Here is an 18,938-nt window from a genome sequence, read left to right as displayed (position 1 = left end):
TAGCGATAAGATAAAGCGACAACAAGACACTATATGGCGATGAAAGCAAAAGGCGTTTTTGTGTTATTGTGACGTAATACTGTACATGTAGATAAGGCTATATTGCTCTGTTGTCATTTGTAAAACATGAAAAAACGAATACGTGGGTTCAAACTGTAACGTGTTGATTCCCCAGATGAAACTAAAAAAAAATAACCAGGAATCATCAGTCCGTTAAAGAACTAGGTCTGGAGCCAACAAAGAACAAAGATATGTGCTGTAGTTAACTACACACAGTGCTGGTGTTCTGGTGACTTCAGATGTAATCAGAGATGGGGAACAAGTGCTAACACCCCACTGCCCCTTTCTGAATGTACAAGTACAATGTATAACAGTTGACACGCTAGTATCCCCAACCCAAACCAAGTAGCACATTACGTAGTTTTTCACCGCACTCAGCAATATTCCAGCTATATGGCGGCGGTCTGTAAATAATCATCTCTGTACCAGATAATACAGTGATCATCATCATGACAAATCGATCTACGCAACCGATGGGAACCGATGACATGTGTCAACCAAGTCAGCGAGTCTGACCACCCGATCCCGTTAGTGGCCATTCACAAAACGCATGGGTTACTGAAGATCAATTCTAACTCGGACCTTCATGGGTCGGTTCATTTATGCATGAATTGTATCATTTAACATTTGATACAAGTAATTGCACACTATTTGAGCTTTTATGACACACCGATGGATGACTAAAGTTGTGACACAGCCGATTCCAGCTACTATTGTTACTGACGAGGTGCAACTGAAAGTTGGATTAGTATGTCGAGAAACAGCTGGAAGGTTGAATTGTTAACTGTTATACGCAACGAGATGATCAGTCGGTCCAACCACTTGTGAACGTGTATCAAAATGTCGTGAACAGCGTTAGCCATATCCATGAAGTGAATTACATATATACACGAAGCACGTGATAACATGACACATAGCAAACGTTTTGTTCAGATACGCGTCGACGTAAAGGCCTTCAACTCTACACCTCTGTGACAAATTCATCTGACCCAAAAGAAGGAGATCTATGTGACACAGTTAGAGGACGTGCTGACGGTACAGACATCCCTGATATCCTGAATGTCACCTGTCCTGGGACCTGGCGCTACCTGACCGTCTACACAGAGACTGATAATGATGGAAGTGGTGCTGTGTTGGACTTTGTTGAAGTACAAGTCTTGAGTAAGTATAAACACAATGACAGCCAAGCTAGAACACGATAACCAGAAAATATTCAAGTCTGGATTCCACAAACCAAAGGTTGATGGCATTAGCAAAATACATTTAATCGAGGTATGATGACAGACAGGTATTTGAGTCATCTCGTTAATCCTTACGAAAAACCTATCAGTTTAAGTAACCATTAAAGAATAATGTGAAAGAATTGCAGGTACTCATTTGTTTTATGTCAGTGAAGAAGCTTGCTGTTTTCCATTCATTTTGGGGGAGATTATTTAGTTTACACTGTCTTGTTTTATGTAATGTCTGAATTAGGTAATTCATGTAACCAGTAACCAACGTAGTCAACAAACACACATGCTCTGTTCATAGATAACAGTAATGTACTCTTTTCAAAGAAATTTGCAATGTTACGAACTGCTCAGAGAAACGGCCGCTGTAGTCAAGTAGATGTACCCTTGCTTCAGTCTCAGATATGGAACTAATCCGAAACTAGTCGCTAGGACTATAAAGTAGTTAGTTTCTATAACTAAGTTAGCATCTATGTATATTATGACCAGAAAATATTGAGAATTTTAGGAATTTGTTGGATTTCTAGTATAAACAACCTTGACCAACTATCAAGTGCTTGGTTTCATTCAAGAGAGACAACTCCGTTAACCCTTTTTCATTAGTTTGTGAAGAGTTACCCCTTTGGTTACTTGCTAGCAGACAACATTTTCAGTGTTCCTCAGTATGGATGATTTAGAGAAGAGGAAGTGTATTATAACAAGGACATCAGATCAGCTAAAGTGATTTTAAGTAGAACAAGCATCCCTTTGGCCACTGTTTATCGTATTTTGAAAAATATTTGGCTGGATATGATTGATAGAGGAACTGTGGCTGTCTGTAAGGAGACAATTAGAACTGAGCTGCATGCAATGAGTTGGCAGAAAAGTCGAGGAATTCCATCACCGATCATGAAACCTGAACAAAAGGAGCGAAGGTTGAACTGGTGCTTACAGCATAGAAATTTTAACTGGGACAATGTGATTTTCTCAGATGAAAGTTCTGTGTGGCTGTTTCCTAATACACTGAAATATCGGCCTATGACCACTATTACCGAAATAATTTGAATTGAATTAAAATTGAATTGAAATTCTGGACCAAACAAACTGAATTTTTTGTACCAGCGCCCAAAGCACAGTCCAAAGTTTAACGTGTGGGATGGCATATCTGTGTTATTGGCAACTCCTCTGTGTATTTGAAGGGTATATGAACAGTGAGCGTTACACAGATATTCTCGAGGGACATTTATGTCCATCTGCTCACGTGTTCTATGGAACTTTTGGATTTTCCAGCAGGACAACGACCCAAAACATCGATCAAAGCATTCTACAGGCCTGGTTTCTGGACCCAAAATATGACATTATTAGATTGGCCAAGCTATAGCCCTGACCTAAATCCAATAGAAAATGTTTGGGGACTTATAAAGGAAAGTGTTAATAAGAAAAATCTGACTAATATTCCTGAAATGAAAGAAGAGGTGGTCCGATATTGGGACAGCATGGACCACGACTTTCTAGCTTCTTTGATCAGTAGTATGCCCCGCCGCATTGAAGCCTGCATTGCTGCACATGGTGACTTAACAAAATACTAACTGTTCATCTGTCTTTTAATCTGGAGTTATGTTCTGCTAATATTCACATATAATACCTGAGTAATGAGTGAAAAAAATACAATCTTTCAATTCTCAATAATTTCTGGTTGTACTGTAGAATGTATATTTCGTTATGCGCTCAGAACTACCTTACACCCAACTTTAAAACATAAACTGTAATGACAACACTTGATTAGATCAGATGCTTTTGTTTTGTTGAACCTGGTGGAACACATACCTGGTCCATATTAGAACTCCCCTGACACACTCTACGATCTGACGTTCCCACCTGGTCCTGATTAGAACTCCCCCTGACACACTCTACGATCTGACGTTCCCACCTGGCCCTGATTAGAACTCCCGACACACTCTACGATCTGACGTTCTCACCTGGTCCTGATTAGATCTCCCGACACACTCTACGATCTGACGTTCCCACCTGGTCCTGATTAGATCTCCCGACACACTCTACGATCTGACGTTCCCACCTGGTCCTGATTAGATCTCCCGACACACTCTACGATCTGACGTTCCCACCTGGTCCTGATTAGATCTCCCGACACACTCTACGATCTGACGTTCCCACCTGGTCCTGATTAGATCTCCCGACACAGTCTACGATCTGAATTCAACCACCTGAACAACGATCACACATGCCAACAAGGTTTATGATCACATCTACGCACTTGTTCTATAGTTTGACCCTCCCGCCTACTCTGACGTACGCATTTGCTGTATGAACAGACGATCATTATCTTCTGCACGGTCTACGATCAGACCTTAACGCCCACCCAAGGATTTAACCTGCCCACCCACCCAAATCCTCCACAGTTAAAATACTGAAGTTTTCTTTGGTGACATTTAAAACAACCTCATCGTTCATTGTCACAGCGAATATGTTTCGTTTGATTTCATCTAGATACTTGGACTTGGTGACAAAGACCATTGGCTATTTAATTCTTAATGTTTGAGGAATTCAGTAGTGCATTTGCCGACACTGAGTGTGGGAGGTTCGGATCCTAGATCGTGTCAGTAGGTTTAATCGCAGACCAGGTGGGTATATTTAATCTGCCTGGGAATGTGCGATCGTAAAGAGGTCTAATCGTAGACTATGTGTGTATATTTGGGTACTTGGTATGTGTAACGAATTCACATTTTTATCAGACTACTCTGCTATTGTTATCTCTTAAGTTAAGGTAAAGTGTCACTAGACCTACTAAATATAAACCATCGATCTACGCTCCATTTGCATTCAAGCTTTATGGCATATTCATAGTTTGTATCAATGTGTCCTGGTGTTGTATTTTTGATTGATTTAAAGCAGGTCTAACGTTCCTTTCGTCCCCATCTATTGTTACTGTGTTCGGGGCAGTGGCATAGCCTAGTGGTTTAAAACGTCCGCTCGTCACGCCGAAGACCCGTGTTCGATTCCCCACATGGGTACAATGTGTGAAGCCCCACTGATATTTCTGGAGTATTGCTTAAAGCGGCGTAAAGCTAACCACGCTCACTCACTTACTGCATTTACTATGTCCTTGTTCCATTGTCCATTTTGGAGAGCATTAAAACCAGCAGAGGGTTTAGCCGCAGGTCCTATGACATGACGAGTAGTGCGCACGAAGGGCACCCATTAGGCAACACGTCTACTAGATGACATACTAAACATGTATATTTCAAAATTAATATATATTTTAATACTGGACACGTATTTGTTCATTATTTTGTGCTGTTTCTCGTCCGATTGTCTCAGAATTGTGCAGCGAAAGGTGAAAAACTTTTTGCGTTTGGAATTATCAGGAAATGCGCATAAATTGCCACATTGTTTGTAGTAAAGTAAAGTTTGCAGTATGATATATTAATATCATGTCATATATCACTATATTTATACCATTTGAAACAGTTTAATTGATTCTGCATCTGAAAGTAAAGGTATTTTTATCGTCTGAAAGATGTCCTCCTCTGTTCAGAACGTTTTTCTAAATTGTTTAGAAAAAAAAGAACGCTTCCTTCCAGCTGCAGGTACTGCAGTAAATAACCACATACATGTTGGCATGACCGTTCAAGCGGCCTGCTCCGTGCACCGACTACTGATTCTCACCCTCGATCACCTGATCACTCATTATATGACCTCCACATCCCCAAATCTCAACATTTTGCAGCACATCACAGAAACTGTATTGAGGGGTCAAATGATATTCTTTCGATATTATCGTTTTATGCTTCTAATTGGTTCCCAGGGGCGGTTGGCTAGTTATGGTGGTTAAAGCGTTCGCTCCTCATGTGGAAAACCCGGGTTCGATTCCCCACATGGGTACAATGTGTGTGGCTCATTTCTGGTGTCCCCCGACGTGTCCCCCGACTTGTTTTACGTTGAAGAGATAGCTTGTTTTGCTCAGCAAACGCCTTGCTGAACACACTGTTATGAATGTCAGCATTCATACACTCATATGAGTATTAATCCATGTTATTCCAATACTGCTCAGTATGCGCCTCTTGGTATTATGGAGCCAACTGTGGCCAGTCCTGTGCTGCACGTCACTGCAAGATGGACTCCAGCTGTGATGTGATACAGGGCGAGTGTGTCGGTGGATGTGCAGCTGGATATCAGGGAACAGACTGTACTCAAGGTAATACTTTCAACATATCACTTTACCCATGTAAGTCCTCATTTCCTAATATAGCACACAGTACTTCCATTGTATATTAATGTTTTACACTTGCGTCACTTGCGTCTATTTATTTTGCACTGAAATCAGTATAGCCACCTTGCCGAACACGCCGATATGAATGTCAACCTCCATACACAATAATAAGGATAATACAAGGATACTGAAGCAACATTTTCGCCCAAAGAAGTGATAGTTATGGCAGTAATATATGGTACCTACACTACAGAAACCACAGGATTTACAACTATTAAGCTTATACAGAAATGAGCGTTGTTAATTGCAGTACTCTGATCATTATGGGTGATGCATTGTGCTCATGGATTTTAGAAAAAATGAAAAACTTCATTATAACGTAGTACGAATAGATTTAATAACGGACTGTTTTTTCAAATATAGTCAAAGGCAAGTGTTACTGCGGGCCAGGGTAACTCATTCACATAGTTCTGATTAAGATACTGTTGTTCTGATGCAAGAAAAGGCAAAGCAGCCTTTTGAAAAATCTTGTCTGGGTACTTTTGGGCATTGACAATCACTGGCGTCATTGATAAAGCTGTTATCTCATCCTAGATCATAACGCCCCACCTCCACACCAATCCCCTTCTAGAACACATGCCCTGACGTAACGTTTGATCGTGCGCCTGAAGACACGTCTCTTGTCTTCCGTCACCTCGGTGGAGAAGGAAACGTGACTCACGGTGAAGAGAACTATTCTGCACTCACGGGCTCCATAGCCTGTGTTGTCTGTTTCGTTGGAGACGTCAACGTCGATGATCTGGCGCTAGAATTGGCCGTCGGGCTTAGCGATGCGTATATGTCATGGAACTCGGAGATATATAACCTTCTGTTGACAGGTGTGGCACGAGCTGTAAGAGTATGTTGCTGTGTCTGTGTGGGAGGTGCATGGATTGAATCCATTGTTCTTGATGTGGAGTCGTTACTGATGGGTTGCCACGGCAAGGTCGGGCTATAACTTGGTGTTAAACACAGCAAAAATAACTCGGTTTCCGCAATGCGGAAACCTGGTAGAAAGTGGACTGAAACTTAAGTTTCCACCTAGAATCCAGTGAGTTTCCGTTCTTTTACATTGAGTTTCCGCACTAACGGAAACTTACAATTACCCACTTTCCAAGGGTTTCCGCAAGGTTTCCGTTACCCACACTCCAACAGGTTTCCGCAAGGTATCCGTTACCCACACTCCAAGAAGTTTCCGTTGAGTTTCAGTTAACTTTGAATCCATCAGGTTTCCGCCAAAGGTTTCAGTTATTAAGACTCCAACAGGTTTCCTCGCAGATAGTTTCAGTTACCAACAATCCGACATAGTTTCCGCGTATAGCTTCAGTTCCCAGCAATCCGACATAGTTTCCGCATAGTTTCAGTTACCAACAATCCGACAAGGTTTCCGCATAGTTTCAGTTACCGGTTTCAATTTCAGGTTCACGGGTTTTCATATGCGTTTCAAAGAGCTAAATGTAAACATTCTTCTTTATTTATATCATAAACTCTTGTTCAAAACAATATAAGCAATTTGTTATTATCATGACATTTTACTAAAGAAAAAAACAGAATATATAATAAGATTCATTGTTTTATTTTCTCAACATGGTATGGATTAGCATTTAAGGCAAATAAAGATCATACATATAACTAGTAATATAGCACTTAAAGAACAGGGCAAAACATGTTGGCATAACTCAATCCAGTTTTAGGAAATCATATATCATTTATAACAAGTTGTAATTTTTCATCAGTTAAACTTTCATTCACTTATTATCTTGAAATAGCATGTTAGATACGAAATTTATTTCTAAAATCAGGCTAATGATGAAAAATAACAATAACATACAACTTAACACAGTGATAAAACATAGTTGCATCGGACATTTATTTGCACGCCTTGGCATTCAGCCACACACTCTATGTCACAACTATCGCCAAACATCCACTATGATATACAATAACAACATACAGCTTACAATACAAAAATAAAATAAAAATTACATTATGAAATTGAAAATAAATTCAATTAAATTGTAAGAGCTGGTCAGTGGGCCCTGTAAGGGGCATCCTGATGGAGATCCCTCTGTTACTTTGGTTGGATGCCTCATCCTCGTCCTCCTGTTGGTCTTGGCGAGAGCAGTGGAGGTGTAGATTCTTTCAAAGTCCAGTGTCGTCGTGTATGCCATGCTTGCTGGACTCACAGACAAAGGGGACGGAATGCAACTAATTGACGTCATCTTCGTCACCACGACTGGTGATGTCATGTCTATGGTGAGTGTTGTCGCTACCTTTTTCTATCGTCTATCTGGCCAATCAATAGATGCAAGTCTGTTTGGGCGTTGTGCAAGTTTCTGAAAATGGCAGGTTATAACGAATTACTAGGTTATTTTGATGAATTACACAAACATCAATCAACAAGAAACTGACAATGCCAAGGATGATTTAAAATGAGTAATCCACAAGTAAGTTTGAATAAAAGAGAACTAAATTGAACAATCACACTTTGCACTAGTTTTCTCAAAACTCAAATTATGCAATTCATCACACTTCATTGACCGAATGTAATATCTTATTTTCTAAAGAGGACACAGAATCTATACAAACTTTGCTCTGGAGTTACATGCTTCCCAGACCAGAGGTAGTAATATGTTATATATAATATCTGAACATTTATTGCATTTTCTATGTAGTAATAATGGTACTAGTAATAGATTTTCATCAACGTTGTGGTGTCCACCTCCCGTGATGTTGCTGGAATATTGCTAAAAGCGGCGTAAAACCAAACTCTCAGTCAGGCAGTTGTATTGTTGAAGGCACAAGTATATTCACCTTGTAGTAGCTGTATGTTTACACCATTACGTCTTTGGAGGTGTATTTAGAAGTGAATAATGTTAAGACGCAGATGTTCGAATGTTTGATGTTTTATTATGTGAAAACACAATGCTTCGAGTGAATGCTTACACCCGACGAAGGTAAGCATTCACCTCTAAACATGTTTTCACATAATAAAGGAGTTGACATCCATAAACCTTTGTCTCTACACTATTAATTGGAACATATTTCACTACTTATAATGAAAGTCACTACAGATAGGTCAAAATTACCTTCACACATGTTTCAGCTGACCATCCTGGGTCATTCGTTATACAGTCTGCAGACTCATCATCAGCTGAAAAAAATAAACAATAACACGTTACTTTTCTTTGCATTTCTCCATTCATTCATTTGAGGTTTAACAAACCCCAAACAATTGCAGCGACATTTATACCAACAAGCAAACTACAGATTTATCAATTTTAAAAGGTTATGCAATGAGTAAGTGAACGGCCCTGACATAAACATCCTGATGAATGAAGTTCAGTTATCTCATGTGACATAACCTTGGAGATAATGGTGATTGTAAAATCAAGGGGTCAGTTTACTGCCATTTCACACAGGTGTGAAGTTTATTTGGTCCAATTTGAAATCATGATTAAGTTACCGGTTATTCAAAATCCATTTGCAAATGTAACTTGAGTATGGTTCATTTTGTGAAAATGTATCTAGGGAAGCATAATAATAAAATATTCAAAGGGAGTGAAATTACGTCTATGTTTCATAGTACCATAAACACATACCTTCAGTTAGAGAGGGTGATCTTTTCTTCCAGGAGTTGGTCGTGACATCGCTTCCTCTCAACAGCCTAAATGGATAAAACAAATCAATTAATATACAATGTATTTGCTATATTTTTCAAAATTGTAGTATATTTTCGATAGACACTTATTTTACTTCACCAACCTTTGAAAATAGTTCGTGCAAAACTGTTTATACAGTCAGGGACTTAAATATACGTCAGTCGGCAAAATTCTCATAGACTTGCATGCTATTTTAGTGTAGCTATGTAATTTTCATTAATTCAGTTTTCCATATTTGGTTGTCAAATTATGCAGGCTGTTAGGAAATAATCTTGGTCACAGATACATAATTTTCCGCATTGTAGTTACATGAGCAACATATATACAACATTGCGTATTCTTTCCCCATAGACCGCCATGTTAAAATTGCCATAACCATGACACGCATTGAATTGAAAATAAAACGGAAATTATGTCTTTGAAGCTGAGGATGATTCAGAACCCATGTGCAAAATATGAACAATATCAAACGGATATCAAATAAATTCAAGACATATTTCTAATGCAACCAAATTAACATGTAAGTCGAATAATGCATAATGGCGAATACCTATGGCCACTGGCTGTAATTCGATAGATTAAAGCTTGTTTACCAATCCGGATTATCTGTACGTAAAGTAAATAATTCATAAAACGTTATTTGACAACAAAACAAATTGGTCTTACCTCACTTGGGGTCGTGGTACTCCGCGAGTTTTTCGCAGCCATTTCCATCTTTTCTTTCCAGGTAGCGAATTCTCTCTCTTTCAGTGCTCTGAGGAAAACTGAGGTGGCTTTGAAAATCGCGACTGCAAAGAGCTCACAGGAAAAACATCTTGTTGTTGTTTTCAATCTAAATCTAACATTGCCAGTTTGACACAATATTTCTTCCGCGTTATACAACAAAATAAACATACGCACTATACACACATAAAATGTCAGCTATTATTGTTTTATAATGATTTAGGTAGTCTCATGTGGACGTGACGATCCGGTCGCCATTGTTTTTGACTGTTTTACATCAATGGCCATCAAAGGGGACCGTGAAAGGTGGAAATGAGTAGATTGAATGTGAGTACCCAACAGTGGGCTTGTATGGGCTTAAGGGTCTTCTCTCATCGCATTATGGGCACCAATTGCTCCTCCTCAAGTGTCGAAGCATCAACATGTAGGCCTAGAGAAGTGAATAAATCTGAAAACATATTCACGTTACTTTAAAAGTCCCTATCGAGCTCCGCTTGGAGTCCCACTCTAAGGAGAGATTGTGTTAGTGGCAAATAGGTGATTCTTTTCAAAACCCTGTCAGGAGTAGGCAATATACGTTCTGGTTGGAGTTAAACTTCACCAGGTAAGTACTCTACCTATTGAGCTCAAAGAACATGCACATGTATTAGACATGCTTTATATCATGTTCATTCTTTTCAGTTCTACACGTAGATCTACGTACATTCCCCTGCATTATAACTGCTTATTCTATCTAATTATATGATGTCAGCTCAATATATCTACGTGGGAGCGAGTTTAGTATTACGCCGCACTCGGCAATATTCCAGCTTATATGGTGGTTATTTATCCACTTATACCAGTACATCTTTTATCATCATTTTATTACCATTAAAACAATTATAACATATACCTTACACTCATAGTTTTGTGTAATAACTTAGGTAATCAATTATTGAACCTCTTAGCCTTACAAATGCATCGACACAAGTCAATGTATAACATTTCTAAAAAGAATCATTGTTTCACTTATTTGATTTACAGATACGTATTGTGGATCCACTGGACTTTGTTGGAGATTGACAAGAGCTTTGGCTTGGTAATCATTTATAGTTACACCATACCATGCTCCCAATTTCATTAAAGGAAATCTTAAAACAATATTTTTTTATTCATCAGCATTTAGTCAAAAACAAGTAGAAAACACTAAATAGATATAGAATAAATTTCTTTATCTTTGTGGAAAAATATAATCATAAAATGTCAACAGTGCGTGGATTCCAGTGTAACCATAAGTTTAACATATGTTATATATGGGATTACATTTTCATAAGTTAAGATATGTTGATATGTTTTCTAGTTCCAAGAAAAGACCCAGTTTTCTGTCCGCACTAAGCCAGTCGTTTGTTTCAAAGGAAACAAGGAATCGTCTGGAATGGACGGCAGTTTCTCATCAGGTTAGTCCAAAATACTTTCACTTCATAGGTTTCAATTTAACGACTTGGGTTTGATCTATCCCATTGCTATCCATCATATATCAATAATGAATATATTTAATTATTGTAATTTGTTTGATTGGCATTTAGAAGTTGGTGACAAATAAGAAAGTAAGTTTACGGATAACAACTTCTTTATTATATATGATGCGACGTTTCGGTATATATGGATTCTTATACCGTTGTCGAGCAAGAGTGTAATTATTGTATACCAGATATGTAACTGTAACTGAAAGTGAATAAGTTGTGTTACACATTTCACAGTTTTAAAATTAAATTAAAGGTCACATAAAAATAATATTTTATGTTACTATATTGCTGGAATGTTTCCTTAGAGAGTTGATAAAACTAAGAAATACCCACGATTTTCATTCATGGGAAATGTTAGGTTTTGTATGCTTTTCTCAGTTGAGTTGGTCATTTCAATTTGAATAAGATCACATATATAATTATGTGTTACATTCAGTGTTTAAACATAATTCGTAATCTATTTAAAATATGTATGTACCGTTTTACATATGCTTCGATTTCAATTAATAGCGATTGGTAGTAGATGTTACCTTGAATATGAGTACAGTAACAGTAATAAATATTACAACAATTTGCTTCAGAATACTGGGTTGGCTGCTATTTTCTGGTACCAATCAATAAAATAAGTGACATGTCAAATGGAAGATACAATATACATGTATACTACATATCTTTCCTTTGTGATTGTGAAAAAAATATTTTGGTTACATATACAAATTAGTCGTTTCTAATTATATAATTTCATTGTGATCAGATGTACCACTGTGCATGTTTATGAATATGTATAAATGTGTTACTTTGGCTGTTTTGCAGTTTTACTAAGCATTGTATGTATTGTATTTGCCTGCAGGATGATGAAGAGTCTGTGTGGATGATAAGGATGGCAACGATGTTGTGCCAGACATCAACCAGGACTCTTCATATTCACCCACAAATCTTAAGTAGAGCATACACCATCTGTTTGGCGGTTGTGGACTGGATTCAAGCCTTGTTGTAATCAACTTGGTTATATTTCCCCTTTCTGTGTGGCAAAACTCAGGGCTCAACTCAAGGCTCTGCGTCATATGTACCCACATCAGAGGATTGTTGGCTGCTCAGTGTGAGTGCAAAGCAGAAGCTTCATGTAATTGTAAAGCAAGTTGCCAAGTCTTTACTATGTGAGATTGTTGGATGTGTATATGTTAAGATACATTGAGACAGCTTCAAATGTACACTTCATGTATATGTATATGGGCCCATGACCTTTCATACAATAAACATTTGAATTTGATTTGAAATCTGTTTTATAAATACCACAGCGAATATGTTATGCCTGCACTAGTAGACCTCATTTCATCATATGCATAAAATGTTGTAGGGTTTTGACATATTTGTATTTGCATATTCATACAGAATTTGTTTTCTCCAATGCTGAAAATTCCCTTTTGATATGGGCATGCATGCATGCATGCATGCATGCATACAGGCAGACAGACAGACAGACAGACAGACACACAGACACACAGACACACAGACAGACACACAGACACACACACACACACATTGTTGAGTACTTTGTTGAAATGTGAGCTATTCACAATAATGAAACAGATGAATCATAACAGTGCGTAATGTCACTGTGTTTGTTGTTTTCGGAGTACAATGTAATAAATTGTACATTCACAAGTTATGCAGAATGGTAGTGAGTGAGTTGCATAGTCACATCGGTAGCCATATCGTGACTATGAAAGTCGTAACTCTAAATTTTGTAAATTTTGTACATGAAATAAAAACAAACTTATATACTTACCTGTCTTCGAAGGACAGTAAAATAACCAATCTATATCACAAATGTACACTAAAAACTGGTGCATGTAACCACAAAACGCACGACGGTACAGTATAAAAATGAGCTATAGATTGCCAACACCTGAAGGTTGATCAACATACTAGGGACTACGGCACGAACAGTACTTTTGCTGCCTGCATTGACCCTAACTGGATTCTGTAAAGCGAAATTATCTTGCCAAATGTACCAATAAATATAGTCCCCAATGGAACAGCACAAAGCTAATTATAAGTTTGCCATTTCATCTAAGCTGGAAACCAACAGAGAAAACCTGGCGGAAACCTACATTACCCAGTATCAATACAGGTTTCCGCAATATGAAAACAAAGTCATTTCTCTTTGAATGTTTCAGCGAACTGAAACTAAATGGAAACGCATAATGATAGTTTCAGTTGTAGAAACTTGACGGAAACCTAGATTTGTTAGTTTCAGTTTTGTAAACTATGTGGAAACTCGCATTGTCTGTTTCCGGATACTGAAACCTAGCGGAAACCTACATTACCCAGTATCCGTTAGGTTTCCGCAAAAACGGAAACTAAGTTATTTTTTGCTGTGAAACGTTGCCATGAGCGAGCGAGTGAGTGAGTGAGTGAGTGAGTGAGTTTAGTTTTACTCCGCTTTTGGCAATATTCCAGCAATATCATGGCGAGGAACACCAGAAATGGGATTCACACATTGTACCCATGTGGGGAATCGAACCCGGGTCTTCGGCGTGACGAGCGAACGCTTTAACCACTAGACTACCCCATCGCCCCACGTTGCCATGAGTGCCATATGATGGCTCTATGGACGCTGAATCGACGAGCAACATGACACCGCGAGGTACTGGACTGAAGCATACCTATAGCTCTCCCTCCAGAACAGTGAATGGACTTGTATCCTTCTTACGGCTGCATTGTGTTGAAACAGTCCTTTTAAAGTGAACATTGGTGCCCATGTGTCATGCTCTTGTAAATTTCGTGGGATTCGAACCACTATTTGGTTGCTTTATGACAATTTGAACATACTCTTTCTCTGGTTCATGGGCAAACATTCATTTAGAAGATTACCAATGAAAAGTTGCTGTCACAATGAGTATTTGTAGTGATGTGACGTCGCAATAGTTTGTTTTTACAGAAAATATCCCAGCTTTACAAAACTGGTCGTATCTCCTTAGGGGTTACCAGTAGTGTACAGTGTCTTCCTGGCGGGATTTTCAAGATGGCAGCACATCCGGTCCCCGTGGGCGCCGTCATCTTGGGATCAAGATGGCGGCCCCAGGGGACCGGATGCCACTCCATCAGGGGGAGGTCAATCGGGTTCAGGTTCCGGTGTGTGCGCATGCATCGCGATGACGTCACGTCCGGTTCCGGTGGGTGCGCGCGCATGACGATGACGTCACCTCCGGGCCAAGATGGCGGACGCGTTTCAAGATGGCGTCCCATCCGGTGGGATCGCGTGAGATCTCGCGGGGATCTCGTGGACTCTCGAGCGTAGACGCATTTCAAGATGGCGGAACGGACGAGCGGCGGACGGGACGGAGAGGGAGGGAGAGGAAAGGAGAGGGGAAGGAGAGGGAGGGAGGGAGGGAGGGAGAGTGGTGAGGGGGACGATGGCGTGGCTAGAGGGGTGTGTGGTATTGGTTCAAAGCTTTTGTCACTCAGGGTTTCTTTCGAGCTTAGTGGGTATCCTGAAAGGCCGTTAGTATGGATGGGTGAGAGATCACCGAGGTATCTATTGTGGTGATGGTGGTGCATTGGAGGCGGTGCTGCTGGAATCGTCCATGGGTTCAACAAACTCCAAGATGCGTTGAAGTAGAGAGTACATGGTGTCTATGCGATCTTGAACGAGGAGGACCCTATCATTGAGTAGAGCCAGTAGATGTTTGCTTTCACGTTTACTCACTTTCTTTGGCGGTTCACTTGACTGGTTGGCGGGAGCCGAGACGTTTCTGGGCCTTGTTAGAGCAGTTTATACTCTTATGGTCCTTTCTTTACCACAATCGACGACAGGGAATTGGACAATTAAGTCGAACTAGAGATGACCTTCCGTTTTCCACAGTTGTAGCGGGTATTTGTTATAAATTGCTTGTTGTTGTCCTTAGTCTTCTTTGATTACAATACGTAATAGCGATGGCCTTGAAACACTACTCGGTACAAGGTCACCTTAGGACAGTGTAGATAACTGTGGTCATCTGTTTCGCACAACCGGCAACGGAAGGAGGTGGAGGCGGAGTAGCGTGTACATGCTTCTAGTTTCAGTGAGCAACTGATGGGGAGAGCTGGAAAGCCTCGAATTTATAGAGCTGGGGTTGATGGCGTTACTTTGGCCGCATCAGGTTCACGCACCTGTTTGCATCAGTTCGCACCACGACCGGATCCACAAGACTCATCAGGTCGATAGGCTGATAATGACGTCATGGGGTATGTCATCATCATTCCTATAAATAACAAATGAGGCTCATGGTGCGCTACTGCGAAACGCTTAGGACAACCCAATATTGTGACGTCAGAGGGTGGCAATGACCTTTATAAACCAGGCTCATGCGTGGTGCTTACCAGTTCTCACCATACCATCACCACGAGAATGAACGAAGATGAACTTGAAGAGGAGCCTGTACCCTACCAGTTGGAGCGGGACGACCGAAAGAACAACCAAAATTCCGGACTGATACCCAAGCGCTACAACCTGAAGTTCAATCAAGCTTGGCTGCAGCCGTCACAACAGCCTGAAGACGCTGCGTCGTTTCTAAGAGAATACAGTTTGATGCAGTGTTAGCAGATTTCGAGAGACGCATGTGGGTGTTAGGATGGATGTTGATCGTGTGGGATTAGCCCTGGAAATTCAGCCCTGGATTCGGACATCCGAAGTCCCATTTCAGCGGATGGGTGACCTCCAGTGGGGAACACATCAAGGCCTGGCGAAGTGGAACAAAGTACAACAAAGTCCACTTGACTATTAATACCGATGACAATTCATGGATATTTTCTTACTGCATGTAAAGGAGGATCCTGATCTGGTATGGGCGAGGGACAATGGACGGGCAACGCACCTTGTTGGCTTAAACGCCTTCCTGGAAAGGAAACAATGCATCGTTCAAATCAAGGAATGAGGGATCAAACTGCTGGCGTCCGTGTCGTGATGGATTGCCAGTTACCAATTTAACCTAAACCCCGATCTATAGCTGACCAGGAATCGAATGAAGGAATGGAAATGGCTTTGTGATAGTCGCAGCCCGGTTCAACTGAGGAGCGCCAAGATTTCATCAACTCAAAGTCCCCGGAAGCCTTTGTACAGTGACTACGCCAATGGAACCACTGTTTTCTCAACGTTTGGCGCCTTAATACTATCAGCTCAAAAATCTACTCTCAAGATGTCATGAATCGGCTCCTGTACGGTGAAGTGACTCAACCCGCCAAGATCTTCACTTGCCGTAATCACAATCAGCATTACGATGTCATTACATCCATGCCAGCTTTAACAGGTTATAGTTACTATTGTGAAACTTGTGACCCGAGGATACAGCACCCCTGAAAATCGCCAGCTGCGGCCGAGAATTTCAATGCCACTGGTGCCAATGTCCTGGATACTGGCTGACGTGGACAATGAAGGGCTCTCCTGTCTCCAATGTGGTGGGTGGTTCCAAAACCTACCTGCTTTCTCAGCGGCATCAGACAGCCTCCAGCCGAAGCACCTGCTCCACCATTCACCGCGTGTCACTCGATGTCTACAGCCAAAGTCAACGTGAGAAAATCCAGGCGCGGTGACCAACCATCAGTGTGGCGCACGAATCGCTAGCTGCAAGATCTGCAAAGAACCCTTGAAACCCAACCACCAGTGCTACATGTCTGTCATCAAACCACCCACACAAGATGAAGGCGGTGAAAACAAGAATGAAGACAAAGAACGACAGCAGCGTCAGTTCATCTTCACGACTTTGAATGTAAGCCCAAGATCAAAAGGGACTCATGTTCCCAACTTGTGTGTGGTGCATCTGAGATGTGGAAAATGTATTTCGAGGCCGGATCAGCTGTGTGAAAAGTGCCCCTGGCGTAAGGGAAGGAGGGGCTAACCGCATCAAAGTGTTTCAGGGATCTACGACCTTGAAGGACATGGGCGACTGGCTGATGGCCCTGGCAGAAAGAAAGAGAAGAAAGAAGAAACGTAATAAGGCGCCTAGCAGCCGTCGGGCCGTGCTCGAAACAACTCCAAACTGTCATCACCAGAACCCGATGATGATGTTAGAGAACAACAAGGCGATGAAGAACAAAGTGATGAAGACCACATTTCCCCTACCATTGATGATGGCGGCGTCTTGGTCATTGCTCACAACTACCGTGGGTATGATGGACACTTGCTCAACAGTACTGCCATCAACATCTCGTGAAAGCACCCAGGTCACGCCGAGGGGAATCACATCTTGCAGATGACCGGTGGGGCCTTGCTGTTTTAAGGATTCACTCAATTTCCTCACGTGATGGCTCTGAAGCAGTTTCCAAAAACGTTTGCGTTGGACGGAACTCAAGAAAGGCTACTTCCCTCACTTCTTCCAACACGAGAGCTCACCAAGGCTATGTGGGTCCTTATCCTCCGCGTGTCTACCTACGATCCTGATACAGCATGTTCCCTACAGAGCGTAGAAACTTTCTTCTTGGCCTGAGTAACGATGCACAGGTGGCTGAAGAGGCTGTCTTTGATCTGGATGAAGAATTCTTGACCTACTGTCAGAGTGATGTGGACATTTTGCGTCGAGGCTGCAATGCTGCATTCCGCAACATATTCATCAACAAGACGAATATGGATAGCGCTTTCTATGAAGCGGTGACTCTACCCATGAAGCTTATGCTCACCTTCGAAAAGCGGTTTTGGAACCCGCTGCCATCGCCATCCATACCTACACTCAAGGTTATTGCCCCAAGCGTCGCTACTCTCTTCAGTGTACCACTTCCCAGAAACCAACTGGGTCATGCATCCAACACCCTGGTGTCCACATCAACGAAAATGCCGAGGAATGGTTGGAAGATGAAACTTTGACTGTGCTTTAGCGATTATTTAAGCTACATGGTGGATGAAAGCTCACGTTGCAAGACCGCGCGTGTATTATGAATACTTGGGCTGTTTCTGGCATGGATTGTACTTTCGCTGTTACAAGAGACAGACCGATGTGAACACCATGCGGCAGAATTGCGACAAGCCCTTGGGAGCGATACCATCATACCATGGCCATAGAGCTGGATTGTGTTAAGTCCAACATCCCGACATTGACCAAGTGGTGACCACTCTGGGAATGTAGATCTTCTGAAACAACAGAAGAGACAATGGTGACCTGAGAGCCTTCCTGACCACTGCAAAAGGACCCCATGCCTGCATGCCTGACCCGTTGGATCCCAGAGATGCTTTCTTTGGGCTTACGTACCAAACGCCACCAAACTGTACTATGAAGCAAAGAGGATGAAGAAATTAAATATGTGGATGTTTGCTCTTCTGTACCCTTACATCTGCAAGTATGGGTACTTTTCCGTTGGACATCCCGAGATCAAAGATCATCCTCCCGTGTCTGACTTGTTTGAGAATCCACAGCCTGATCCAGTGCTGTATTGTCTTACCACCGACCTCTATCATCCTGTTCTTCCTTGCCGTGTCCAGGGTAGAAGTTGTTATTTCCTCTGTGCCGTGCCCGGTAGAAGAGCAGTTGGATGCTCC

General features: G+C 41.2%; 2 protein-coding genes across 5 annotated transcripts in view; one reads left to right on the top strand and one right to left on the bottom strand.

Moving 5' to 3' along the window:
* Nucleotides 1-18,938, bottom strand: part of LOC124263694 (receptor-type tyrosine-protein phosphatase alpha-like) — a 310,238-nt gene that overhangs the window by 149,320 nt on the left and 141,980 nt on the right. The window lies entirely within an intron of this gene.
* Nucleotides 1-18,938, top strand: part of LOC124263693 (multiple epidermal growth factor-like domains protein 11) — a 134,312-nt gene that overhangs the window by 80,132 nt on the left and 35,242 nt on the right. Inside the window, exon 14 of the mRNA XM_046698355.1 lies at nt 5,341-5,484. Within this exon, the coding sequence (XP_046554311.1) occupies nt 5,341-5,484 (144 nt within the window). The remainder of the gene's footprint in view (nt 1-5,340; nt 5,485-18,938) is intronic.

The sequence above is a fragment of the Haliotis rubra genome, unplaced genomic scaffold (genome assembly GCF_003918875.1).
Source record: "Haliotis rubra isolate DU_JTF1 unplaced genomic scaffold, ASM391887v1 Scf895, whole genome shotgun sequence".
Lineage (NCBI taxonomy): Eukaryota > Metazoa > Mollusca > Gastropoda > Lepetellida > Haliotidae > Haliotis > Haliotis rubra.
The sequence above is the reverse complement of the archived record's forward strand: the minus strand, read 5'-3'. Positions and strand labels throughout refer to the sequence as shown.